Source organism: Tasmannia lanceolata, unplaced genomic scaffold (assembly GCF_043159265.1).
Source record: "Tasmannia lanceolata isolate RefF3 unplaced genomic scaffold, GAP_Taslan_0.1 ptg000002l, whole genome shotgun sequence".
Taxonomy (NCBI): domain Eukaryota; kingdom Viridiplantae; phylum Streptophyta; class Magnoliopsida; order Canellales; family Winteraceae; genus Tasmannia; species Tasmannia lanceolata.
Genome location: NW_027518679.1, coordinates 30,081,377 through 30,102,608, shown reverse-complemented (window position 1 = coordinate 30,102,608; position 21,232 = coordinate 30,081,377). Strand labels below are relative to the sequence as shown.

The 21,232-nt window shown below is 36.1% G+C and overlaps 2 protein-coding genes across 2 annotated transcripts; both read right to left on the bottom strand.

Annotated features, from left to right (window-relative positions):
• Positions 1-31: 31 nt before the first annotated feature.
• Positions 32-14,006, bottom strand: LOC143861032 (Transducin/WD40 repeat-like superfamily protein). Its single transcript, XM_077371950.1, is given in 18 exon segments — positions 32-362; positions 489-605; positions 1,206-1,331; positions 1,407-1,553; positions 1,631-1,741; positions 2,183-2,305; positions 2,450-2,581; positions 3,341-3,460; positions 4,317-4,435; positions 4,575-4,872; positions 6,441-6,686; positions 7,224-7,365; positions 8,832-9,977; positions 10,137-10,213; positions 10,461-10,736; positions 11,945-12,017; positions 13,119-13,266; positions 13,368-14,006. Coding segments are annotated over 18 exon segments (3,984 nt in total). The 5' UTR covers positions 13,933-14,006; the 3' UTR covers positions 32-344.
• Positions 14,007-18,475: 4,469 nt separating this feature from the next.
• LOC143860944 (complex 1 family protein / LVR family protein) lies at positions 18,476-20,594 on the bottom strand. Its single transcript, XM_077371845.1, has 2 exons — positions 20,239-20,594; positions 18,476-18,823 (listed from the first exon to the last, which is right to left on the bottom strand). The coding sequence occupies exons 1-2, from the start codon at positions 20,477-20,479 to the stop codon at positions 18,747-18,749; spliced, it is 318 nt and encodes a 105-aa protein (XP_077227960.1). The 5' UTR covers positions 20,480-20,594; the 3' UTR covers positions 18,476-18,746.
• Between the last annotated feature and the right edge of the window lie 638 nt (positions 20,595-21,232).

Here is a 21,232-nt window from a genome sequence, read left to right as displayed (position 1 = left end):
GAAGTATAGTCATCTATATACACACTCAATATGACCTGAAAACCATAGATTGAAATTAAAAAAAAAACAATCAATTACAATGTGTTTATGTCTTTGCATTCTAGTATCTAAATTAAATTATAATACAAATATGGTAACCGTAATTCAGTTATTATATATTATTTATTTCAATCACTGATCTTAAACTTTCCTTCTCCCCCATCTTTTCTCAACGAATTTCTTGATTTAGCCATGGTGAATTCACCAAACTATCAATATATTCTTTCTCTGTACTTTCTTTCACTTTTAGCAACTAATGAGCATTTTATTAATGTACATCTCGCCGGTTTTATTTCAATTGCCTGCTAGAGAGGAATCCAACCCTGTCATTTATGGAGATACTTGGATGAGAATAATAAGAAAGCAAATATATATATATATATATATATATATATATATATATATATGCAATTTTCTATATTAACAGTGAATGAGTTGGATAAACACACCTTTATCAGCCCAGTCTCAGTTCCACATAGAACAACATCATTCGCCGTGAGGAGACTAGTTATCCTGCTGCCTGCTGATAGTCTCCCAACTTTCTGCTGCTTCCCTCTCAACCATATCTGATTTATAGAAACCTTTTATAAAATGAAAATCCAAACTAACATTATTTAAAAAAAATTTATAGACACAATTCACCTATGTTCCATGGATACAGGCACAAGTGTCAGAATCCGACATGGGTACTGAGTATCAGATTCGTCTGACCTCAGAAAAAATGATTCGCGGATTCACCAGTATATTTTAATCAATTCTAATTTTAATTCTTTCACATGATAATATGGTTATAAAAAGTAATACATTGGGAATTTTGGTAGGTGAAATAGAAGTTATGTTTTATTTTCCATTTAAAAACTTAGTATCAAAATAGACAAAAAAACATACGATAATTGTAAATTTGTTGAGTAATATTTAGAAAAAATTAGATAAAAGAGATCTAGTAGTGTCACAACGATTCCTAAAGTATTGGAATCTGACACATGTCCGAGAAGGGTATATCCCCCATTTAGAAGAATCCTGGTGCGAACCCGGAGATTCGTGCTTAAATCCGGAAAACTTAAGAGCTTAATGGGTCAATTTTTCAATTAAAGTAACTCAAACCAGCCACAAATCAGACCGAGCATTTACATCAAATCCACTTAACATAACAAACCACTAATCACCTGAAGGATGTTGGTAGATGAGCCACAATTTAAGTACATTAATTCCTCCACTACTGTCAGCGCCAGCACATTTGTCCCTATTGCCACTGTTGTTGATATTTGAGGTCGACTATGCCTTCTCCATTCCTACATCCTTTCACCAATCAAATGAACTGTATGCATAACATCTAGTGTTCCAGCCTTATAATTTCTAGTACATACCTTGAATTTGGAACCTTCAACAATATCACTTGCACTGTAAACCCAATCTTTATACATAATGATTGAATTGATGGGTGTTTTTCGCGTCCACCAGCCCTTTGCGGGGGCTTTGATCTCTCGAATTTGATCAGTCATTATATCTACCTCCTGAAAAGACGTAAATTTAAAATTATACTTTTACATATTCTATAAATTTTAATGTTGTATCTGCCTATCTGACCCACCTGTATGCTTGAATCCGTGCACCCGAGATAAATCTTATCCTGAGCCACAGCTATGCAATTCACATGGTTACTCCTGCAGATGGTTTTAATGGTTCTGGATTCATCACACACCTGAAAAAAAATAATTTCCCGAGTGTTTTAAATATGAATATGTGGCATAGGCCTCAACCATTCCTGAAATGAACTTTCAGAGGGACAGATATTACTTGTACCAAAAATACAGGCTATTGATTTTTGCACTATTTTGTTTTAATAATTGCACAAACTCAGCTTGTCTTTTCTATTTTAATTGGGTTCTGAGAGCTATTTTTGGGAAAGGTAATATTTTTTGAGTCGACAGCTTTTTAAATAATAAAAGACAACATGAGTTAGTGAAATTATCAAAACACATTAGTGCTAATATCAGTAGCCAAAATATAATATAACCACTGGGTTGTCTATGAAATGTTTGGTCTTTGATTTCAAGTTTGTGATTAAGGTTCATAGAAGCAAAGAGAGTCACTTCCCTAAAACTTCATTTCAAACTGCACTACAAAGAAGTTCCATCCTTACCTTTAGACCACGGGTCTTGGTAATGACAAAGATCAGATCGTCGTATGCATCTATTTTCTGAATTGGTTCCTTCATTTCTATCATTTCCACACATTCCAATTTCCTCTTTACCATTTTCCAAACCTGTACAAAGAATATAGCTAGTATGGATGCTTAAGAAAATTAATGCAATCTTTCCATATTATAAAATTGGGAAGAAACTGAATGCATATAGTTTACATCTACAAATTTGTGTCCTAATGCAACCAAGATAGTGAAATTAACTACCTTGATAGTTTTATCGATGGATCCGCTTAACAGGGTGTCCCCTGGTTCATATAGTGCGAAGCATGTCACTGCTTTCTTGTGTTCCTTGACCTCCCATGCAAGCTTGGATGTTTGACCCTTGATGTCCCATACCTGTTTAGAATCATCCTAGATATTAGCTTCAAATTAAGCGACATGGGAGATTGAATGCATTCTGATGTTTGTCACACTTGAGTGATGCAAACATGTTCCTATTTCTATGCATGGTTATTTCCACTGAAATTGGCGCGAAACAATTGAAATGTTTCTGTTTCCATCTCTACTGAAACACATATTGAAACCGAAATGCATACAGAAACCAAAACCGTAAGTGTATTAGTTGTATACTATATCAGTATGTTTTACATAATTATATTTATATAAATTGCATGTGATGTGTAGTGTATGTATTATGTATGCATATTTATATGAATTACATGTGAAATGTGGTATGTAATAAATTATCAAACATGCACCACATCGCATGTCACTAGCTGTTCGATGTTGTTAAACCATCATAGATGGCTATTTTTCTTATGTGATGTCTTCTAATCTGTATTTGTGCTTAATCTAGCCTTTCCTAAAGTTTTATCTTAAAATCTATCATTTTTATATGTTTCCATGCATTTCTATAATTTTACAGTTTTTTCCACCGAAATTTCCAACCGAAGGCGAAACATTTGTACTCCCGTAATCAAAATTGAAACCGCAACTAAAAGTTAAAACATTATTTTTATGATAGTCCAGATACCATTACAAGTGCATAAAATATTAAGTCAGTTCCACACGAAATGCTACTCTGTCTCATCCATTCTATGAATGAGTTAGCCAACCATTCTGCAAATTGGAAAGCAAAAAAAAAACAATTCATACCTTAATTGATCCATCAGAGTATCCACTGTAAAGCTGTCCTTTGTAATAGATAAGGGCATTTACAGACCCACTGCCAAGGTGACCTGCCTCCAATGTTTGTGTATGAACACAAGAGACATGCTGTTCGTACCATTATTGTTCAATGGATGAAGTCAGTCGATAACTATGACCAAAACAGAATGCTACAGATAGTTTAACCTCTAATCAAGAAATTAGCTAATGCAATATTGTCATCAGAATTTATGATAGGAATTTATAGATTAAAACTTGAATTTGAAGGCTCTAGATAAAATTACAGAAATCTGAATTATATATGATAATTTAAGAAGTTCTGAATGGTCCTACTATGCCACTGTGTACGTCCTTGTGCATTGTAGCTTCAATTTTAATCAACACATGGGTTAACTACTGCATATGCTAATCTGCAAATCTCAAATCCTGTGAGAACAAAGGCCTAATTTAAAATCTTGTCACTATGTTTAGTTCTTTAATTAATGAATTGATTGGGGAGATTCAAATTGGTGACTGAGGAGAGTTTTTATTTTCTGATGGAAGGTAATGCAATATAAGACATGATTCCTTTTTCAATATTGATGATCAAGTTGGAGATAAAGTGAAAAACATAATCCCTTCAAGAAACCCACGAAAATTTTTGCAGTTGGAAAGTCTACGAGCCCATGAGAGATGGTTGAAAGAAAAAATCTGTTGTTTTGCTTTTCAAAATCCTAAGGTGCTATGTCTCAAAGAATAGATATTCTCCAGTGATAACGGGAGGCTACAGATGGGGAAAAGTGGAAGATGCCCCTAATGAAAGTTAATTTGGGGATTGTGATTCCCTTGATATATATATATATAGCTTCTTTATACCCTGATGTCCAACAGAATTCTCACAAGTTCAGCATTAAAACAAATGAAAACACATATTAAGTGTACTAGTTCACACATTTTTAGAATGTAAGGTCTGAAATGAACTCACCGACTTTGTGGGAAGGCAATAATAAGTTACTTTTAGTAATTCCTCAGCCACCCAGGTGATGCTTGAAAGATGTCTAAGTGATTCCTGTAGTCCTGGAATCTTCATAAATTTTTGCATGCCTACGTAATAAAATACACGCCATAAATTATGAGTTCGTGTGGGGAAAATAAAAATAAGTTGTCCCCTAGCCTATTTATGTTTTCGAAAATACATCATATAGAGTTTGATTAAGACATTTTTGAAAGTATCTGGATTTACCTTTACCGGAAGCGTAACTAAACACGCACTGACATGCTAGAAGTCTTTCCTCAAGCTCTGACCCTGGGTGCAGAAAACGCATTATCCCACTTAGTAAGATTTCACAGGCAGAATATCTGAGGTAACTTGGACCCATTGCTTGGATTTCAGATCCAAGACAAGTAATAGCTATGAGGCAATCTCTTGAAACGCTATTTATCTTGCTTTGTAGTCCCTTCTCCAAGGCATGGAAGATAGAATCCCCAAACTTAAGGACACTTTTTGCAATCTTGCTGCACCATGTATCTGTTCCACAATCCTGCAAGAATTTATTCTACAATCATCAACATATAACATGTGACATAGTTCATGTTGATACACTACTGAAAATCAGAATCGAATCGTAGATCGTAACAAGGTTCAAATCGTATTGAATCGTAAATAGGAAGATTTTTTCTGATTATATATATATATATATATATATATATATATATATATATAGAGGAAAGTGTTTCTAGTCCGGCCGACTGGAGATCATTCTCTAGTCCGCCACCCAAAAACACATGGGTCCAACATATTTGGGTGATGCAAAGCATTCATTTGATGGACCCTGACATAGAGACGGTGTCCACAAGAAATTAGCTTCATAGGATCATCCCAACCCTATGATTTTGTGGAGCTTAAAATGGACGGCTATAAACCGCCACAAATCTGTCCATTTTTTAACTCCACAAATCGAAGGGTTAAGAAGATCCTATGAAGCTGAATTTTTGTGGACATCCTATCTATGATGAGGCCTATCAAATGAATGCTTTAGATCACCCAAATATGTGGGACCCATGTGTTTTTGGGTGGCGGACTAGAGAATGATCTCTAGTCGGCCGGACTAGAGAACCACCCAAAAACACAGTGGGCCCATGTTGTTTGGAAGATCCAAAGCATTCATTTGATGGGCCCTGGCATAGATAGGGTGTGCCCAAAAAATCAGCTCCATAGGATCATCCTAGCCCTTCAATTAGTGGAGGTTAAAAATGGACAGTGGAGGTTAAAAACACAGTGAGCCCACGTTGTTTTGATGATCCAAAGCATTCATTTGATGGGCCCTGACATAGATAGGATGTGCCTAAAAAATCATCTCCATAGGATCATCCTAACCCTTCGATTTATGGCGGTTAAAATGGACGCGTATAAACTCCACAAATCTGTCCATTTTTAACCTCCACAAATCAAAGGGTTAGGATGATCCTAAGCAGCTGATTTTTTGGGCACACCCTATCTATGCCAGGGCCTATCAAATGAATGTTTTGGATTATCCAAATAATGTGGGCACACTTTGTTTTTTGGTCGGCGGACTAGAGAAGGTTCTCTAGTCGGCCGACTAGAAAAACTTTCCTCATATATATATATATATATATATATATATGGTGAAAATATTAAAAAATAAAACAAATAAGAATAAGAATAAAATGTGTAATTATCTATTTTTCATTCAAAATTATTAAATTAGATATAAAATTCTATGATTAGTAATCCAAACTTGTGGCTGGTATTGGTAGAAGTAGGAAGGATGAGGAGAAGAAGGAAAGAAGAGAAAAACAAGGAGCAAAATAGAGTTAGGATTTTCTTTTCTTGTTTTTAGGTTATAAGTTGGGGCAGGAGGTTCATATACGATTTATTTCTAATCGTAAAGGGCCCACCGCAAAAAAGTAACTGAGGAAAAAAGAATTGTAAAAAATCATAAAATTTGCATGATTCAAAGTCGAAAACGATTCTTCTTTTTCAACCCTCGATTTGATTTGTCGTGAATCGTACGATTTTAACAACATAAGATATGATGGTAGAAGTTAGTAATAAATTTCACTAAAGAAACTATTCATCACTGGTCACCTGTATACTCTGATCTGACCAATCAAAGCTCCTGATCATATTCCTGTGAAGTGAGGATTTTATACCCATTTTCTTTAATAACCATGCAGCTGTATATGGTTCCCCCGCCCAGGAATAAGTGCCACCCAGATTTGAAAGAATAAAGGCAGACAATATCTGTGCAGCAGGATTTTCTTCAGACGCAACGGACTCTAAGAGAACTTCTATAGCCTCTTCTCTAAATATACTCTTACCAGAGGAGTCCTCCTACAAAACCAAAAAAAAAAATCTCAACGATGTAATGTTTTCTTAAAAATTACTTGCTTTAGTCTCATCCTGAAATCATAACACACAATGTTTTCTTAAAAATAAAGATCAAAATTATAGCACTTGTCAACATACAAATATGAAATCTTTTATGGAGATGATTCGAAATGGGTTCGGTAACTGTGACACTTGAAGAATAAAGTAAGGTTATCTATATGATTTTCTCAAACAATGTTCCTGATCTACAGCCTGAGGGAGCCACAGATAAAATTGTTTTATTTACAAGAACCTCAATTTTGTAAGAGTATTATCAAAGCAAGTTTCTCAATGTTAGTGTTATAGTTCAGCTTCATTCTTGGTAAGAGATGTCTCAAGGACGAGTTACTTTGAGCAAAATTTTCCTTTCAGATAGGAAAGTGATAAGTATCTCGCTTGGATAAAATGAAATAGCTCGTACCCATAAATGTGTGAATTTTTTAAGCCTTCAAAGTTTGAACTTAAAAAGATAAGTATATGCTAGTATAGAGTAGACTATACCATCATGTCTAGTTGGAGCAACAGATTTGCTGCCAAAATTCGATGCTCAGATTGGGTTTGTTGGATGCAGGCCATCAATGTGTGCATAATGTTTATGTTCCCAAGCTTTCGTATTTGATGCAACAAACTAGTGGCTGATGACCTGAACCAAAAGAAAATGGATCTCAAGAGACTTTAAAAGCATTTGGGTAATTGCATTTCCTTACTGTCTAATCAAACAAAAAGGCAGCAGTCTAAACTATAAGCATCCATAGAGGACGTTGAGTAGTGGCAAGTATGAGGTTGAAAGGACTTAATTTTGGCAACCAGAAATATCTTATCATTTTGAGCCTGATGGCTACACAGTGTAAGAATCTCAATTGCAGAGAGGCTGTAGCTTAGGATAATTTGATAGGCTAATCGGCCCTATTGGGGAGTGTTATTGGACAAGGGAGTTACAATTGGACCACATTCCATGCTGTAAAAACTAAAAATAATGTGCAATACTCAGATGATGGAATCATAGCCCAAAATGGTGGAGACTAATTGGGAAGAAAACATTAGATTAATATTCATAAATTAAAAAACAGAGAGATTTTTTTCCTTGTTTTTGTTTTATGAAATAAAGGACAGTGTCAAGTGTGAAACAACCAATTACTCCAAAAGCTTAAAGCTGCTGGAGAGGACGTTATTTAATCTTTTATACTTAACACTCCCCCTCATGTGTGGCCCCTCTTGTTTTAGGGTTGGCCTACATGTGGCACATGTGGCCACTAGGGGTCGACATGGTTCCGGTTCGAACCGAGGAACCGAACCGAACCGGCACATATGGTTTGGTTCGGTTCGGTTCGGTTCCATATTTATATGGTTCGGTTCCGGTTCTGATAACCTGGAACCGATGGAAATTCGGTTCGGTTCTGGGTTTGGGATCCCGGAACCGAAAACCGAACCGAGAACCGACCCTCACCTTAAAACCCAATGCCTCATCGCTTGATAAAATCACCCCACCCCCTTTTAATTCACCCCTCTTTAACGTGTTGCTTTGCCTTTAAAATTTTAATTCACCCCCCAAATTTGTGCTTGATTATTCCAATTTGTGCATGTTTTTAGGTCATATATAATTTTTGCATTGCCCAAATTTGTGCAAATTTGTGCCTGATTATTCCAAATTCGTGCATGTTAGTCTTTGTAGTTCATATATAAACAGGACCGAACCGATTATAAATACGGTTAGGAAAAATATCTACATTTGGTGAAGGTTGGGTAAACCCAGAACCGAACCGAACCGAACCGATTATATATGGTTCTGGTTCGGTTCGGTTTCAAACATATATGGTTCGGTTCTGGTTCCAATTTCAAGGAACCGATTATATATGGTTCGGTTCTGGGTATACCCCAAAACCGAACCGAACCGAACCATGTCCACCCCTAGTGGCCACTCTTTTGGGTTAGCCATTACATGTGGATTTTCAATATCAAGGAGGTTTGAACCAGGACCTTTGCTCTGATACCATGTGAAACAACCAATTACTCCAAAAGCTTAAGTTTTTGGAGATGGAATTATTTAATCTTGTATACTTTAACATCAAGTAATATGTAATGTAAGCAATGTGGAGCATTTGTACATACCTTGGCATTCGGAGAATTTCATGAAAAAATTCAAGCGCAGTGAACTTGGCACGCCTCTCACTCCTTTTAAGAAGATATAGAAATGTAGCCACAGGAGTTACATTGGACAGATATTTTCTGCACTTTCCATCGTACCGCATACAATTTACGAGAATGCTAGCCAAACACGTACCTTCTTCTAAATTCTTATATACTCCAACATTCACAAGCCTAGAAAGGATCCGGGGAGAACTAATCACTTCCAAATGCAAGCTATTTGTTGCATAATCAAATTTTGTTACTAACACTTCAATCAACATTATTGATGCTGCCGTAGGTGTTAGTGGAAATGATATGGGCCCCTCCTTATAACTGTTTGAATTACATGCAACCTCAACCAAATATGGTAAAAGTTCTAAATCTTTTATTTCTGTAGGTGATGGATTTAGCAAACAGATAAGAATAGCGGTCTCGTGAACATTTTTTTTTAGCGAATTGGCTAAATCACACAAATGCGATTTCTTTCTCTTAATGTCTTCTATAACAGACTTGTTTTCCGATACGATAACCAAGAGTATAAACACTGAGGCTCTTATGGCTTCTTCTTCTTTGGAAGTTGAAATAACATTGAACAGTTGATCGAGGATTTCTTCTTTAAGAAAACTATACTTATTTTCCTTTTTATTGCTCAGCACTTCCCATACCGTTGAAACTTCTAAACCAAAATCTCCACAATTTGCTCTCCTCTGTGAGAAGCATAGTGTTGATACTGCTTTCTCTCATCTTCCCAATATCTCCATGTAAGTATCATTTTCAGCATGAAAACTTACATCTCTTAATTTCTTTTTCCTATTTAATGGGTCTGAAATTTCCTGAGAAAAATTTCCCTGCTGATCCAACTTGGGTAAGCTATAGTTCTTCTGTAATTTAGGTGATCTATGGTTGAAGGATCTAACATCTTGAGCTGGTGATCGTTGATGTACATGCCCATCTTCTACATAGCCATTGGAAAAAGAATGGGAATCCATGTCTATTAGTTCCTTTAAATCATTGTCAAAACTACATGATCTGCTAGAACAGACACAACTGGCAATTTCTTCACAGGCTTCTGGTGAAGATATCTCTATGCACTGTGGGACCGAGATGGAGTGGCGCCCTATCTGGTTCCTGTAACACAAGACAATCAGACTTAAAAACTTATAGAAATTACTTGAGGACCTCCATCACCAATTTCAAAGTTAAATCAATGTGGATCTAGTCTTAGTGCAAAACTGTGTAAGATGAGAGCTTGTAAAAATCTAATACTCGGATTTACTATGAACATACCTATTAACAATTTCAGACGATAAAACACCTTCATTAGTCATCAAAATCTTCACTGAACTATCATTGTGCAAACTTTCCTGGTTCACAGAGTAAAAATTATCACGGGGAAACCTTAGTTCTTAGAACTGTTACACTCATATCAGTTCTGGAAGTAAATTTAAGGCTAAGGGGAAAATCAAGTCCTGTATTCTCTTACTGTTTGTCAATTCTGTCAACAAATTTTGGTGATATTGTAAGACAATAAATGTAGTTTTGGGCAGAGAAATCGTAGACTATCTACATTTAATAATAAGTTCACCTTTATATCATCCATGAAGAATTTACCTCCAAATCACTTCCTTCCACAGAACCAATGTGTGAATAAACAGAAATTGATGTATCTGACTGAGGATCCTTTAGCATATCCTGGAGGCATTTGATATGTACACTCTCTTTCATGCCTGGTTCATAAACTTCATCTAATTTTTTGTGGGCAAATTTACCACCATCAGTTACAAGAAAGGTGTTCTGTTTCTCAAATTTGAATATAGAACCTGCAGTTCTCTCAGTCCTTTCTTCATTTATGCAGTCATGAAGATCAAGAGGATGGACCATCTCTGCCTGCATAAATTTCCAAAGATGTCAGAAAAATTAATGGGAACTCAGTGATCCTTTGAATGTATTCATAGATACAACAGTCTGGATGGATTTCGAAAAACAAAGGTTTGTGGTATACTATGGATAAAGAACACAAATGGAAAAGAAAAGATACCTCCAGGGAATTGCATGACTTCGATAGCACATCCATTGAATGAATTAGGCATGGTTAACCCAATGTAATGATAATTTTAAAATCCAAACAAGCATTGAACTGATTTCTAATGAGTGTCACATACACAAGAAAGAAGAAAAAAAATGAAGGAAAAACCATCATTGATTATGAAATAGTATTTGACATTTCTAGTCCACTAGTCCAAACATTGAAAACCAACTTTGTGATATCCATATCCAGTCACCAATCAGCTCAGCTTTTTCATAGTACAAATGACTTCTCCGGATCTCAAACACATTTTATCTTAAAAAATACCATTAGCACTTTCTCACATCTAGTGTACATATTTATGATTGTGTGAAGAAGAAGATTAAACATGAAGTCTATTAGTCTATTAATAAGGTCAAGTTTATTTTCTCTTTTTACGTGTTGAATGCTTGGATTGAAGAAGAAAGTTAAGGCCCGTTTGGATACCTCATGCATTTGTATTTTGATTTGGATTTGAGTTTTGGATACAAAACACATCAATCATCTTCATGATCATGTTTTAAGAGAGAGAGAAAGAGAGAGAGGGAGAGAGGGAGGGATGTCTCGCTGCTGCTGGAGCAACGTCAAGGACCAGCGATGGTGACGGAAGTTGCCACAAATATTGATTTCCAAATAATGTCTCGCAGAAAAGATTTGGAAATTGAAATTTTTTGCACTGTTGTAGCTGATTTGGAAATCTAAGGATCTGATCCAGTTCAAAATATCAACTAAATCCAAATCTAAATCTTGCTGGAATCCAAACGTGGCCTTACAGATTTTAAATTACATAAATTCATTATATTTCTGTTATAGAATTATGTTATACTTTCCTGGTCTGAATATGCTCTCAACGATGTCCATTGGCACCCCTCAAACTTTTGTGATAGTAACTGTAAGTAGCTATGATCTTGAAATTTAAACAAAGAATGTTTGCAAAAATTTGCAACAAGTCTTTTTTTTCTATCAATTCACAACAATCTGCTTTCAATATTATCTAGTATCACTGAAAGGAGTAGAAGTAAATGCTTACATCCTGGAAAATTGGACAGACATCTACTTGTTCAACTGAGTCCAAACATTTAGGGCGTGCAGACTTTTCATACCTGTTCATGACCAATGATCAAGAATAAAAATTTGCAGAAATCTCAGAATATTGATCTAGTTCAAGAGCCTACTAAACATGACACTCGTCATAGGCCAAGGATTTTGCTTGCAAAGAAACATAGCTCAAAGGACTCCCAAAACTTGAGCAAATAGGAAAGTGAAATAGATAAAATGCAGATTGGGGACTTCATGCATAATAAACTCCAAGGGGCACACAAATCAATAGAGCAGTTCCACATAGTATCATTTGTTTGTGTTTCTCAGATATTACTCAGCAAGAATGCATGTTAGTCTGGTAAGTTATCTCTTTGTTATAATGGTCAAACTTTTCCAGCATTTCAGGGCTGTGTAATTATGGTTTTTGATAGGCTGGGTTTGAGAAAAAACATTTTTTTTTTTTTGAAATGGCAGAAGTATATTATGAAAGGGAAGGGGACCAAGATGGACCACACCCAAAATTACATGGAAAGAAGAAAAAAAAATAAAAATGAAAACAGCATAATCAACTACGGAGGGAGAAAATCGAACCACTCCAACTCCAAACGGTCAACCCCACTTCTAGCCAACCCATCCACCTCCCCATTAGCACTCCTCCCCACATGATCGAAGGTAATAGACGAACCCGATATTAGATCCTCAATTTCATCAAAAAAAAACATACAACCTCCTATAGTAGAACAAATGCAGATCTTAGTATGGAAAGGAGTTTTTCTTCATCATAAGAAGCAATTAAATTAGAGTTAGTTACAGTAAATAAGAGATGCATTCCTTTCACAAGAATCATTTCCCAAGAAATCTCAAAACAGATAAATTTCATACTGAAATTCCTTCATAAGTAATCAAGAATGTACTCAAAATTTCCGCAATGCCTTCATTACTATATTCTTCTTTTCATCCTCTTTTGTTTCTTCTAGTATCTGGGTTGCAACATTCGATATGTCCCAGAACATCATCCACATTAGGTCTTTGGTATAATGAGCACAAGGGCAGATGATGACTCAAATTGACAGAAAACACACTCTTTCATTGCATTATTCATGATCCAGGAAGATGCAAATCTGAAAGAAAGACAAAATAAACTCAAGGAAGAAAAATCTCACAGGGAATTCAGTGATTTTTCATCATGGGTATGAGCCTGTGGCTGTAGAGGAGTCTCTTCAAGTGAAACCACCTGATAGTAAATCATCCAGTCCTTGTATCTCCTCGCTAACCGCCTTGTTGCCTCATCAATGGCATCGTCGCACAATTCTGTGAAACAACCAATCACTCCATAAGCTTAAGCTGTTAGAGTTGGTATTATTTAATCATTTATAATTCAACAAATTCAACCAGGAACTCAAATTGCAAACCTCTTTGACTACCCATTTCCTGATTATCTACCACAATTCGCGAACTAAACAGGCTCTTCCAAACCTCGGGCGCGAATCTCTTTCGAACGTGGCGAGGCGAAAGCAAAAGAGCATGGAGAAGGTGCAGTGTCATCTGCCATTCATCTCCATAGAGCTTATGAATCAAAGAGAGGTAAAAATAGGAACAACAAGCCAAATATCGATTCGAAATTCCTCCAGTGGTTCCATGTTCTTCGAGTAATGCCGGAATTTGAAGCATTCTCTCAGAGTTCTTCAAGTGGGTACTTTTCCCATCCGGGCATTTAGCCCGAATCGCAATTTCGATGTTTTCGATTCCCCAATAAAGATTTGAGATGACAGAATGCTCAGAAAACTCAAAGAACTCATCATTTCTTTGTATCTTAAGCTTAGAAATACACTTAAGATGTAGAGATTTTCGAGCTTTGGAGTTTGAAAGGAATTGATGGATGGGTTTGTTGGCTGAAAGTACAAGGATCCTGATTGAATTGAGATCTATTTTCTCATAATTATGAGAAACAGAGGTGGAAGATGAAAGGGAAGCCATGGAATTGGGAGAGATTTTGGTTTCATGAGAAGATAAGGTGTTGAGGAGAGGGAACGTGGGATGGAACATTTGCTCGTGACTCTTATGACTTATCAGCCAAAATCCAAAAATTCTTGGGCCCCCCTTAGTTCTGTTTGTACAGAATAAAAAGTAGACCGTTATTTTTTGAAAAAAGTATTATCTCTTTTATTTGACTTTTCCTCGAAATTATGGTTTTACTCGAAAGTTATGTTATTTTAGGCCATGTTTGCATTGGAGGAATTTCCAGGAAAAAGTTCTGGAAAGAAAAACTTTTACAGAATTTGATGTTTTTCCATTGTTTAATTACCCATAAAAAAAATTTAACTAACAATCCGCACTTTCAAGCTTAATTTGCAGGGACCTTCAATTTATAATGAAGTTCGAGTGCCTGCTGTGGGGGGCAACTCGTTAAGGTGTAGTTAAGGTGCATTGAAAATGTGTAGATTTACATTTTCAATGCGCCTTAACAAAACGAAAGTGGGCGTAAAATTTTAACGCAAAATAGCATAAAACAAAATTTACACCCATTTTTACTATAGGAAAAAAAAAAGAGTGTAAATTTTGTTTCACTTCCATTTCACATGGAAAGAAACAGGGCGCTATGGTGTTGAGTCTCTGGCTCGGTTAAGGCTTTGTTCTTCATCTATTAGGTCGGAGATTCACAGAGAGTAGGAGAAAAAAGAATCCCCTAAGAAATGTTTTCCTGCTATCCAAACAAGGATGAGGAAATTGTGGTCCAGACCATTCAAGGTTGGCTCTATTGTGGTTGGGCCATAGTACAAAAGATATGCTTCTTATTCCTAGCCATCTGATTTGTGACAACTCATCAATGGGGGAGACCACTAGATGAATGGTCAGGATTCCCATACACACTGCCACCTATAGGAGATGCTTTGAGAACAATAATTTTGGAATAGAAAAGCCTCACATAGGTTGTCTTATTTTGCTCCTTAGATCTTGATTTGATGGTGATAGGAAGTGGAACTCATTTGGGTCCAAAGCAGATGGGCCCACTTCTCATCGCCATAACAATAAGCTTGCTCCTTTTTATTTTATTTCTGTGTCCCTTTTGACATAGTGGGACCCACCTTTGATTGATCTAAGCCGTCCATTTGAGAAGCTTTCCATTGGATCTCCCATAGCCCAAAAATTGTGCTGGCCTAATTTTTGGATCATAGGAGATCTAACGCAAGGCCTGTGAAGTGGACGGCTCAGATCAATCAAGGGGTGATCTGTTATGCTGCAATGGGTCTGCCAAATTGATGAAAAATACATTGCAACCTTTCATAAATTTTCCAAGAACGATTCTCCATAAAATCATCAATTGATGAGAGAAGGAAATACATCACATTTGGCAGCCTTAAAGAGCCCAATTACATGGGATGTGTCTCATAAGGATTAAGGGAGATGATATCTTATAAGGGCACTCCCGTTTCCATTTTTTTAAAACTACAGTAATTAGCTTCTGAGAGCAAGGTTTTAAATTTCGGTTTCGGTTCCCGTCGTCACAGAAACATAAACACTTATTTTCAATTGAAAATTTCGGTGGAAATCTTATAAAATCACGGAAACATGTGAAAACATATGCGAATGATAGAATTTAAAGATAAAATTTCAAGAAATGCTAGAATAATCACAAAAACACACTTGAAATCCATCACATAAGCAAGAAAACCGTACATAATGGTTTAAAGCATTGAACACCTAGTGACATGCAGTGTCGTACATGTCTGATAATTCAGTACATACAGAGTTCCACGTGTAATTCATTTGAATATTTATACATGGACTACATTTCACATGCAATTCATATAGGTATAATAATTATGTAATACAGAATAATTCAGTATACAACCATATATTACACTAACAATTCTGGTTTATGCATTTCTGTCGTTTTAATTTCAATTTCGGTGGGGTAGAAAATGGAAACATTTTCGTTGTTTCATGCCGGTTTGGTGGAAATTTAAAACCATGGTTGAGAGCTTGTTAGGAATTGTGAAAATTAGTACTGAATGGATGAAGTGAAGAGTTGAGCCATTATGCCATGGAAAAGGTACCAATCAAAAGATTCAAAACTACCACCTTCCAACACCCAATTTTTTCAGGATCTTGTTGATGTTGCCACTCCCATGTTTTGATAATAACACAGACTCATCTCATCTTTTATTATATAAATAGCTGTCAAAGGTTATTATTACACTTCCCACAAAGCAATAAATCATGCTTCCACCACAATCTAGAAGTAAAAAAGAAAACCTATGTTAGGGTTGGAGGATATTGATTCGATTCATGTAATTACAGAATATGTAACAATTGGTGACAAAAGAATTTGACTGTTGTAAAGATGAGACGCTAGTTTTTGTTTCGATGCTAAAAATAGTACACACATACCATGCAATTAGAATAAGACTCTTTTGTTAACAAAGTTGTAAAACAAGGTAAAATCATTGGTGAGGTTGTAAAACAAGATAAATAATTGGTGAGTGCACTATATGTTTGAAAGGTGATGATCATATTTTGGTTTTTTTTTTTTTTTGTTTTTTGGGTTCTGATGCACCAAATGAATCCACAAATACGGAACTGGCCTAAGAGAAAACTCTTTTTGTTAATAGAAGTGTGGAATTAGATGGAAATGGGGATGAGACGTGTATGAAAAATTAGAGAGAGTTTTCTGAGTAAAGAACACTTCAAGAGGGTATTGGATGAATGATATCATAAGAAGACAGAACTTTGGAAGTAACCTATTCGTACATCAAAGCATTCAGGCATTATGATAACATCTTTCATTCTATAACACACATGTTATTATCAACAGAATGGTGGTGATCACCCTCTTCCTCAATGCATGCGTTGTTGGAAAAATCACTCACAAGTAAAAAAGTTTGTTGCAACTTGCAACCAATACCAAAATAATTTCCTAATGCATTCCATTGACTTAAAGGACGAGATTTTTTGCAAAAAATAATAATAATAATAATAAAGGCAGCCAGGGCATACCGTGACCGTAGATTTAACGATGCTATGTAGACTATTAAGCAGCACAAGGAGAGGGCATACAAATAGATTTTGAAGATTTCAAATGAATATAAAGTGAATGAGTATGTTAAGGGGTATGCCTCATCCAAGTATTTTTCTCCATACATAGCCAAATGTGACATCCAAGTATACATTTAAGGTCTTTATAGAAAAATTCGGTAAGTTCTAATCGAACGTGTTCAATTAATGAAGTATTAGGCAATGATTGGTATTGATAAAAGATCATTGAATGCATATTATTTTTACTAGAATTGGTTCTTGAATGATACTTATGAGGACATATATGCTAACGCAGTGCACCCTACCTTAGAGAGGACACAATTCACTCATTCTATAGAAACTTTGCCTCTAGTGTTACCACCACAAGCAAGAAAGTAATTCAAGCGGTCAAGGACTAAGAGAACCTAGCATTAGTTGCTTCGAGAAATTAGTGATTTTCCCCATATGAAGGTAAGGGATTCAGAGAAACAGAAGTAGCAGGTCAAGTTTTCCAAATGTCATTCTTCCCTTATTTTCATTTTTTCATTCTCTACAGAAAAAAGCACAAAAACAATGCGGAGATTGACCTACAAAGATCCTTGTTTTATTGTAGCTTTGCTACCAATTTGATGCAGTCTAAAAAAGTAAACAAAATTCCCACAAAAAAATAATTATGAAAATTAGAGAAAAACAACTAGAAGAGTAACTCTCCTGTTCATAGCAGAAAAAACAAAAAATTAAAAAACTATATACATGTCAAAAGTCAGAAATAATAAATTCTAGCAGAGTGCAGAAATTGGTGAAAATAATATGAACACCAACCACATCATTCATAGAAGATAGAAACAATAAACAAAATACATAGACATTTTGCAAACCAGAAAAGTGTATTCAGTCCAAGGAATTTTCGTTCATCCAACCCCATATATAGTTGTTTCTGAAGTGAAACCAAATATAAAACTCCTAAAAGTTGACCTAAAACTCACGTAATCAGCACCCTATGGGGAACCCCTTGTACCTGCTACTAAATCAAATAAAAATCATACCAATTTTTTTCAACAGATAATTTGTTATAAGGAAACACGTCCCGCAAGGTAATCTACAATAGAGCATGAACTACACACGCTGTATCTCTCATCAATTCAACTGCTTTGGGTATATGACATAAATTTCAAGTGCTCGCATGAACTTACTGAGGGCAAATATACAGTCTCATTTTCTCACAATGTAAACTAATTTCCTTCTGTATAATATGTAATTAGTTCCTTCTAATTTTAAAACTAATAAACATAAATCTTTAGTTTTATCACAACAGTTCCTGATGGAATCTCTAAATGAAATTGATAATGACTGATTCTTTCAAACAACGGATGACTTAGATTTCTTCAACAAGAGTGCATTTTGTTCACACTATCACACAAGTAGGGCAATGGTATTTCTTTGCAATCCGAAACACTTCAAAAAATAAAATTGAAAAACAATCCTTGTTAGGCACTTCCATCACTTATAAATGCGATGATTTATTTTCAAAACAAGCTGTTTATACAATTATGTGGCATTCTCGTACCACTGATACTTCTACTTGAACAGAACATTAGCCATTAGGCCATGGAGTAGAATTAAAAATGCAAAAATCAAGACTCCAAGAAGCTTCTAAACAGAACAAAGCCCAGACAACTGCCTAAAACAAATATCAAACTGCTTAACTTCCAGACCTGAAAGATTGATGCTGAGCGCACACACCAAATTGAAGTGGGCAACCATGCTCTCGCTCCTTATACGGACTTCGGAAGAATCTCCTCAGAGGGAACCTCAAGCGTTCCTCCCGTGTGCTCTTTTCTCGGCTTCATTTCTGCAACAAGGATGTGCTCACAGTTATAAGAAAGGAAAAGGTACATTAGAGCTCAACTTGAATGAACAAGACGGAAGGAGCAAAGAAATCAAGCTGATAATGGTCACTGACAAAATAATTCGTGCAGCAGATCCACAAATTTCAAGTTAATATTGATTATAGAAATGGGCTTTTCTCCTCAAGCAGAAAGAGAAACATGTAGATGATTGCTACTTAATATTGCGTGTGGTTCTGTAACTCCCAGCCCATGTTTCATTTCTTCTATGGCTTACACACTTGCTGAAATATGCAGAATTCCTAATCCCAGCATCTCATTATGTGATTCGTATGTTTATAATCAAACTAAATATTCAAATAAAAAAAAACTAAAAATTGCAAACAAACTGTGACCAAATTTGAAATTAGCCAAATAATCTGAAATAGCATTCACCTCTCTGAAACTGTGAGAGATTCTGACCAAGCTTTTAACTTTCGGTTTCAGTCATCAACGAAACTGAAACATTTTGGTTTGGGTGCGAAATTTCCGCCTAAATCTTATAAAATCAGCGAAACCTTTCAGTGCAAAATCACGGCCGAAATCCGGGTACACCACTAGTTTCTCTTTTTATTTTTTGTCATTTTTTTTTAAAATAACTTAAACCAATCTCGTTGTTCTTCTCTTTTTTGCCGGTAGAGTTGATTTTTGTTAGGGTTTCAATCGAACTACAGACATTTCGACAGAAACTTTGCTTTGTTTGTCCTATCAGAAAAGTGTTACAATTTCAAAATTTCGAGCAAAATCTTGTATTTTCTGAAGTCAAGATTCTGACAAGCATAAACAGAACAATAACAAGCTCGATTTCTTCTAAAATCCCACCACTTACTAACTAGAGACCAATCCAACAACTAATATAGACGATGATGACACATCTAAGAACTGCACTCTACATGTTTGTGTAATTGCCAAAAAGAATTATCCCACCTGAGCCTGAGCACGACCCATTATAGATTTTAGATTGGGGGAATCTTTTCTCTTTTTCCCTTTTATGTTTCAGATGTAAATGAAGGAATTGCACACTAGAATGACGAAAGAAAAAAAGGGTGAGAGAGAACTGCACTCTACATGTTTGTGTAGATGCCAAAGAGAACTATCCCACCTGAGCACAACCCATTATACATTTTAGATTGGGGAATCTTTTCTCTTTTTCCCTTTTATGTTTCGTATGTGATTGAAGGAATTGCACGCTAGAATGACGAAAGAGAAAAGGGTGAGAGAGAACTGCACCCTACATGTTTGTGTAAATGCCAAAGAGAATTACCCCAGAGCACAACGCATTATACGTTTTAGCTTGGGGAATCTTTTCTCCTTTTCCCTTTTATATTTAAAATATGAATGAAAGAAGACAAAAAGGGTGAGAGAATGAAGGGTATAATACCATATCCGCCTCTAGAGGTGAGTTTGGCTTGAACGATCATGGTGGAGATGAAATGAGAAGCTTGTTGGGCTTCGTCTATGAGGTTTTGGATTTCGGTATCGGATGTAACGTTTCGGTTATCCTCGAACTTCCTGCGTATCTCCGAGGCCGATTCGGTTAGCATTAGAGTGTCTCCCGAGAATGATTTCCGAGTCGATCTCAGTAGGGCTCTGTACGCACCCAACACTGCTTCTCTCTTCATTTCTCACCTTCTCTTTGGTTTTCTTCGATCTAGGGTTAGTCATTTGGTCAATAGATTGGCGGAAGTGATATAGTCGCCCCTTTTATTTATTTGGGACACCCCCCTCTAATGTGTTTATGATAACTCTTTTATACTAGAATGTAGGGGTGTTCCCTCTTTTATGATAGGGAAATGATATTTACGCCCCTGTCATCACCAAGGACACCCATTTGCTCGTGTACGTTACAATCAAAGTCTTGGGTATGCTCCCCAGAGACGAGAGTTTGGAATCCCCTGGCTTACCCGATGCGCGTGGTTTACAGGTGATTGCGCGCATCCGGAGGGAATTAGTCCCACTCTACAAAGTGGGGTGGGAACACCCTACGTCATAAAAAGAAAAAAGAAAAAAAAAACAGCCACTGGATTTTTCTGAAATAAAGTACAGTAGCCCCCCTTTTGCCATTGATACACTGACGTTGGGTGTCCCCGGTGATAAATAGGGGCGTAAATATCACTTCCCTTATGATATAGTCTCCCCTTTTATGATAACTCTTTTACTGCAGCATTCTCTCTTTTACAGCCTGCTGCTTCTATTCAAGAGCTGGAAATTGATGCCATCTTCAAGGGTATCTCACTTGCGAAAACAAAGGGCATTTCCAATCTATGGATCGAATCTGATTCCCTCCTTACTGTTCACATCATTAACAAGGGTACTCAATTGTCCCTAGAAAAGAAAGCACACCCTTCAACAGATTCATGAAGCCCTTAAATTCT